Source organism: Homarus americanus, unplaced genomic scaffold (assembly GCF_018991925.1).
Source record: "Homarus americanus isolate GMGI-L3 unplaced genomic scaffold, GMGI_Hamer_2.0 scaffold24922, whole genome shotgun sequence".
Taxonomy (NCBI): domain Eukaryota; kingdom Metazoa; phylum Arthropoda; class Malacostraca; order Decapoda; family Nephropidae; genus Homarus; species Homarus americanus.
Window position 1 is genome coordinate 1,538,691 of NW_024722610.1, and position 7,297 is coordinate 1,545,987.

The following is a 7,297-nucleotide window of genomic DNA, read 5'->3' on the forward strand; positions in this document are numbered from 1 at the left end:
TCTGCAGTGATCCACAAGGGGCCGAGTACCAGAAAGGACACGTGTACCAGAACTAGGTTATTACAATGGTGAGAGAGAAGAGACAGATGGTGAAATGACTTGAATAATTACGACTGAAGTTTTGCGTGATATAATTAAGATTGATTTTAATGATTGATTTAAATGCAGTGGATGGATGGAATGGAAGAGTTGATGGAAATGTGTCTTGAGAATAGATTGACAGGAGGAATTACATGGTTAAAAAAAGGTGATACATAGATATATATTAAGAAAAGGTTATATATTTAAAGGACCTATACAATACCCAAACTGTAGAATAGGTACAAGTAATGACATTCCAAATATCTAACCTAACCTAACCTAACGTAAGATATACATTTTATATCCTCAGTACCTACATAGGAAGAAAGTGAAGTGAGGAATGGGGCCTCGTGTACTAGAGTGGGAGGGGCCGGGTCCTCTCCCGCCTATTCCTGACACGAACTTCGCCGCCTACATGTTGGAGATGATGGAGGAACATGGCGACTCTGTAGCTGTGGTGAGTCACTCGTGCTCAACTTTTGTATATATTAAACTCTTCGTGGTAGAGGTGACTCTTTGTACCTGCCTTATGGATAAAATGTCATTAAGAGGTTCAGGTGAGCATATTTGATTGTGAGGGTCAGGTGAGCTTCCTTCATTAAGAGGTTCATGTGAGCTTCCTTCATTAAAAGGTTCAGGTGAGTTTTTTTTTTACTAATAGGTTGTGTTGGTGATTCAGGTAGACGCAGAGACTCACCACCAAAGGACGTTTTCTGAGCTGTGTAGTTTAGTGCCGCGAGTGTCTGCTGGTCTTGCCGCTGCCGGGGTCACACCAGGTGAGGTAGTCGCCGTCATCACCCCCAACCACGTGGACTACCCGCTGGTGTTACTCTCCATCCTACACCGAGGCGCCGTCTGTTTTGGCATTAATTCCCTTCTTACACCAAGTAAGTCACGTAGTGATAACTAGTGTGTTTTTGTAAGTCGGTCACTGGATTGTTTTGGTTCTGGAGGTGTATCAGTATTTTATATTACTTATTTATCAACTTGTTCATTCATGTACGGTATTCATTGTTATAAAGATGAGTGTCTACACCTCGTTGAGGATTTCTGGATATGTTCATAATTATCCATGGGTTGAAGTCTTGGCATATCGGGAATACTCGGCGTTCATAATTTTTTATCCATCTACATTAATTGTGAATGTAGTTGTTTTACGATGATATTAACTGATGAAAACTCACCAGAGGAAGTGAACCACGTATTGAAGATTAGTGGCGCTTGCTGGGCGGTGGTGCACGAGTCTATGGTGGCCGAGGCAGAGGCAGCCTTCTCCCTCCTGCCCTCCTCCACCATCAGGAAGATGTGGGTCCTCGGGGACGTCTCCGGTAAACCGAGTGTGGCTGATCTTATGAGTCATGATCCACTGCCGCCTTTCACCAAGGTAACTCAAACTGTTGTATACGGATCTTGTGGTCGACAATCCTTCAGAGACATGAATGTGTGCATCCTTTTTCATCTTGAATCTTGCAGTTATCCTTAACATTAGATGTGCGTTTATTCACACTTTTTATTTAATGTAGCAAATTATTAGGAGTGCGTTCAGTTATTTTAGACTTAGTTCGTCTAATGTGTGCATCTGTTGAGCCCCAGCTAGTTAGGTAATGGACATTGTTTATAGATAGCTTCATATTTTCATGTGAAGAATTTGTTTTTTTATTTTGTATGTAAAAATGCTCGTAATATACTGCGAACTCTATTCATTGTTTGCCTTTACTTCTGTCGCGTCTTTAAGGTGGTTAACACATAATACCTCCTCTGTAAGTATTGTGGACTAGCTTTCGGACTAATGCTAATATGATCAATAAAACATTATTCCTGATATATTTGTGAGGGTGAAGGAAAAGGTGAACTCTGTGGTCTTTTTGATGTTATGACAGGTTGATGGACTGAACCCAGCTAGAGATGTAGCCATCATATACAGCTCCTCGGGCACGACGGGGATGCCTAAGCCCGTCAAACTCTCTCACCGCAACCAACTAACTGTTATGGCCCTCAATAAGTAAGTCTTGAACAGCACATTTACGGTGACAAGAAAGGTCAATGTGCCTCGTCTTCTGATATATGTAATAATGGATTCTTTAGTCAAGTTTCTTGTTTTATAGATTTTGATGTTTTTTGTGTAATGACTTATGTGGATGATGATTAGATTATCTCCAGTTAACTCTAACATCATATATATGTATTTTAAAACTTTGACAATATATTCGATGAATACTCTTTTATAATTCAGCTAAATATGATAATGCACATCCCAAGCTAGTAAAGGCAACCATAAAATGATACAATATATAAAATGTAATTCTTCTTCCTCTCTGGTTATTATTGGAAGAAATGAGGGAATATACTGTACAATAAACAATGCCGCCGCCTTATGAAATGTATATTGATAATTACTCTATTAATTATCTATCTCAGGTGTATGGACAGTCTTCATCAAACAGGTATCAACCGGCGTGAGATGTACGAGGTGACGTTTATGGTGTTACCTATGTCTCATATATATGGTCAAACCAATACCATACTGACGCTACTGTTTGGTGGCACGGTAGTCGTTCTCCCCAAGTTTTCCGCAACACAATTCCTTGAGGCTCTCCAGAACTTCAGGGTATGCGTGTTTGTGTGTGTGTGTGTGTGTGTGTGTGTGTGTGTGTGTGTGTGTGTGTGTCAAGTCATTTTTCAGCATGTGGTGCGGGGTAAGCGGTTTTAAATTCATGTGTAGGTAAACAATAGAAGGAGTTTTCTTACATTACGTATTTTATTTAAAGTGTTGATATTTTTGCCATAATGTAAAAAGTGAAGCAACAGACAGTTCACATCTTTACGTAGTTTCATGAAAATCAGTCAGTAGTGTAGAGAAGGTCCCCCCCCCCCCGTCTTAAGGATCAGCTACCTGTGCCAAGGATGCTCCCAGTTGACCAAGTTGGGTCCCTAACTCTTTAGTTTGAGAAGTAAAGGCAGTGGAGTGCAGTCCGGATCACAGTGGCTCTATGTGTAATTCACTTTGCTTTATCTGAAGTACACCTGAAGGGGCATTTAGTCTACGGAATTCACTTTCGTTACCTGAATGAAAAAAATACAGATCAGCAATAACAAAGATGTAAGCTTTATATCATGAACGATATGTACAGTGTTTATATTAGATACCACAGTTTAATTCTTAATGAGTTTTAGGTCAAATAATCTTTGCTTGGCGCTTGAACTCACCAGAACAGTGAGGCTAAGTTTTGTGTTGCAGGTGACATTGATCCCCCTTGTGCCCTTCTTAATCAAGTTCCTGGTCGAGACGCCCCTCTTACACCGGTACGACCTCTCCTCCTTGAAGGTGATCAACTGCGGCGCCATGCCACTCTCCTCCGCCCTCGCCGCCTCCCTCAAGCAGAAGGTTTGGATTTATTCTTTTTAAAAACTTAAGGCTGGCTATAACTGAGCAGGTAACACTGTCTTAAATGAAACAGAGGAAATCTTACCATATACGAATTAATTGCCATTAAGCTGTTTCAATGAAAAAAATATCCCTGTTTGGCAAAAAAAAGTCAGATATCTTTTTAATGTTATGCCTTTGTTTATATATACAGTATATTGTACAGTTTCACTATATCTTCCCTCGACTTGTATTCAAGGACCATCTACTGTACATTCTTCATGGTTCGCAGGTTTTTCTACTGTCCAAAAATTAGTCAAAATGCCAAATCTATCAAAATTTATATATGTATTTTAGTTCCTGCAGTGTCTGGTGTTCTGAATAGTTTTGGTGAGTGGTCTTGAAGTTTCTCACACACACACACACACACACACACACACACACACACACACACACACACACACACACACATACCGTTACCTGGCCATCCTTCCCGAGTATCATCAAAATTATATAATTTCTTTAATTGTTCACGATGTTCAGTATTTATTTTCCATGTCCCATAATCTTTAACTTTTTGACCTACAGTACATGAACACACCATGTCACCCTCAACATGTCACCCTCACCATGTCACCCCCTCAACATGTCACCCTCAACATGTCACCCTGTCACCCTCATGTCACCCCATCATGTCACCCTCACCATGTCACCCCATCATGTCACCCTCACCATGTCACCCCATCATGTCACCCCTCATCATGTCACCCCTCAACATGTCACCCTCATCATGTCACCCCCAACATGTCACCCCAACATGTCACCCCCATCATGTCACCCTCACCATGTCACCCCTCATCATGTCACCCTCATCATGTCACCCTCACCATGTCACCCTCAACATGTCACCCCTCACCATGTCACCCTCATCATGTCACCCTCATCATGTCACCCTCACCATGTCACCCTCAATATGTCACCCCATCATGTCACCCCCATCATGTCACCCCATCATGTCATCCTCATCATGTCACCCCTCATCATGTCACACTCATCATGTCACCCCTCACCACGTCACCCCATCATGTCACCCTCAACATGTCATCCCCCATCATGTCACCCCCTCATCATGTCACCCTCACCATGTCACCCCATCATGTCACCCCATGTCACCCTCACAAACATGTCACTCACCATGTCACCCTCACCCTCATGTCACCCTCATCATGTCACCCTCAACATGTCACCCTCACCATGTCACCCCACCATGTCACCCTCATCATGTCACCCATCATGTCACCCTCATCATGTCACCCTCACCATGTCACCCTCATCATGTCACCCTCACCATGTCACCCTCACCATGTCACCCTCACCATGTCACCCTCATCATGTCACCCTCATCATGTCACCCTCATCATGTCACCCTCACCATGTCACCCTTTTCGATCATCATGTTCCATCACACTGATTAACATGTCTTACGGTATTAAGATTCTGACCTTAATGCTGAGTTTGTTCCCCCACAGTTGAGTGTACAGCTTAATGACCAATATGGGATGACAGAGGCCTCTTACGCTGTAGCGGAGAATATCGTCAGGGTGGGCTTTAAGGACAACACCGTCGGCAAGGTGCTCCCGTATTTTCAGATTAAGGTATATTAAAATTGGTCCATATAGGCTTCAGTCTCGGCGGCCTCGTGTAATGTTGGCGTTAGTCAGTTGTCTTTTCTTTACACCATCTTCCAGCTTGACTTCATGTGAGTTTTTTTGTAGGTAATTTGATTTTCAGTTATGTTATTGTAGCTTTTTTTTCCCCTCATTCAAAGTAAATTTCAAAATAAATGTAATTCCAATTTTTTTTCAGGACATAACATGTGATCTCTTCACGCACTGATATTAAAACACAACATCAATCGTTCCTTGATATAATTTTAACATGGATGTGTGGTAATGGTTCCTTCATATTATTTATTGCTTCTAGTGGACCTTTCAACATTCTCAATTAATGTTGAATAATTTCCTGCAATTGGACTATCAAATATCTCATCAAAGTGAGATAGCAGAGCATACTGTTGGTACTGTAACTTACTTTAGGTGGTGGAAACGGAGAGCGGAGAGATGCTGGGGGAGGGGCAGGAGGGGGAGGTGTGTTTCCGAGGACCTTCTACAATGCTGGGTTACGCCAACAACCCCGTCGCCACCGCCGCCACCCTGGACGCTGACGGCTGGATACACTCTGGTGACATCGGCTACTTTGATCATGATAATTACCTCTTTATCATGGACAGACTTAAAAACCTCATTAAGGTTAAAGGTTTCCAGGTAAATTATTTATGTTTTCAAAGTAAGGTTCACAGTCTTCGGAAATGATATAATCGTACATTAGGCTTTATTTTGCTTACCACAATGAACAGCGGATGCTATGTTGACTGCTTGTATATAAAGAGACCAATATTATTGTATAACGGCCATTTGACAAGACTCAGAAGTCAGAGTATGACGGTGAGAGAATATTTTGGACAGGTGTCGCCCACTGAGCTGGAATCTGTGATCATGGAGCACCCTGACGTGGCTAACGCAGCGGTGGTGGGCGTCCCGCATGACAGCCTAGGAGAAATGCCTCTGGCATTCGTGGTGGTCAAACCCGGTGCTCACATACAGGCGATCGTCCTGCAGCAGTTTGTTGATAGTAAGTTGCTCCTCCAGCTGAGCCGGTACACCAGTTTGTTGATAGTAAGTTACTCCTCCACCTGAGCCATTTCACCAGTTTGTTGATAGTAAGTTACTCCTCCACCTGAGCCATTTCACCAGTTTGTTGATAGTAAGTTACTCCTCCACCTGAGTCACTACACCAGTTTGTTGATAGTAAGTTACTCCTCCACCTGAGCCATTTCACCAGTTTGTTGATAGTAAGTTACTCCTCCACCTGAGTCACTACACCAGTTTGTTGATAGTAAGTTACTCCTCCACCTGAGTCACTACACCAGTTTGTTGATAGTAAGTTACTCCTCCACCTGAGTCACTACACCAGTTTGTTGATAGTAAGTTACTCCTCCACCTGAGCCATTTCACCAGTTTGTTGATAGTAAGTTACTCCTCCACCTGAGTCACTACACCAGTTTGTTGATAGTAAGTTACTCCTCCACCTGAGTCACTACACCAGTTTGTTGATAGTAAGTTGCTCCTCCAGCTGAGCCGGTACACCAGTTTGTTGATAGTAAGTTACTCCTCCACCTGTTATCAATCCTCTCCATTTATGTACAGCATTGCAGGTAAAGGAAAATACTTTACACAAAACTGTATCCCAAAACACATTAAAAATTGTCTAATAGGTTCATATGATTTTTTTCTAGATATCGTATATAACAATATCCTCACAGTGAGTTTCTCCTGATTATCACAGGTCGTGTGGCCTCCTTCAAGAAACTGGCAGGCGGTGTTAAGTTTGTCGACGCCATACCCATGAACCCTACTGGGAAGATCAACAGAAAACTACTAAAGGAATCTGTGTCCCTCGTTGCTAAACTGTGAGGTCCTTGAGAAACCCAGCAGAAGTAAGAAGATGAGGGAGACTACTGCTGGAATTCTTTACCCCCAGGAGAGGATCAGGGTGAGATAGCTGTTGAGAGACGATCATTATATCACAAGTAGAAGTCCCAGCGACGAATGTTTGGTTAGGTTAGAGGCTTACCGTGTTTCTCTGTCAAAAGTAGGGGTTAAATATATGAGCGTCAGAAGTATTGTCATGTTATTCACTGTACAGATACCATACATTCCAAAGGAAATTTGCAAAAAGACCCATAACTTTCGGTGATGTTTACCGAAGTATCAGAAATAGAGTAACTCAAGC

The 7,297-nt window shown here is 42.3% G+C and overlaps 1 protein-coding gene across 1 annotated transcript; it reads left to right on the top strand.

Moving 5' to 3' along the window:
• Window positions 1-396: 396 nt before the first annotated feature.
• On the top strand, window positions 397-7,290 carry LOC121862986 (4-coumarate--CoA ligase 1-like). Its single transcript, XM_042361442.1, has 10 exons — window positions 397-538; window positions 761-968; window positions 1,269-1,465; window positions 1,962-2,083; window positions 2,500-2,689; window positions 3,320-3,466; window positions 4,975-5,100; window positions 5,542-5,769; window positions 5,971-6,136; window positions 6,851-7,290. The coding sequence occupies exons 1-10, from the start codon at window positions 422-424 to the stop codon at window positions 6,976-6,978; spliced, it is 1,629 nt and encodes a 542-aa protein (XP_042217376.1). The 5' UTR covers window positions 397-421; the 3' UTR covers window positions 6,979-7,290.
• The last annotated feature ends 7 nt before the right edge of the window (window positions 7,291-7,297 follow it).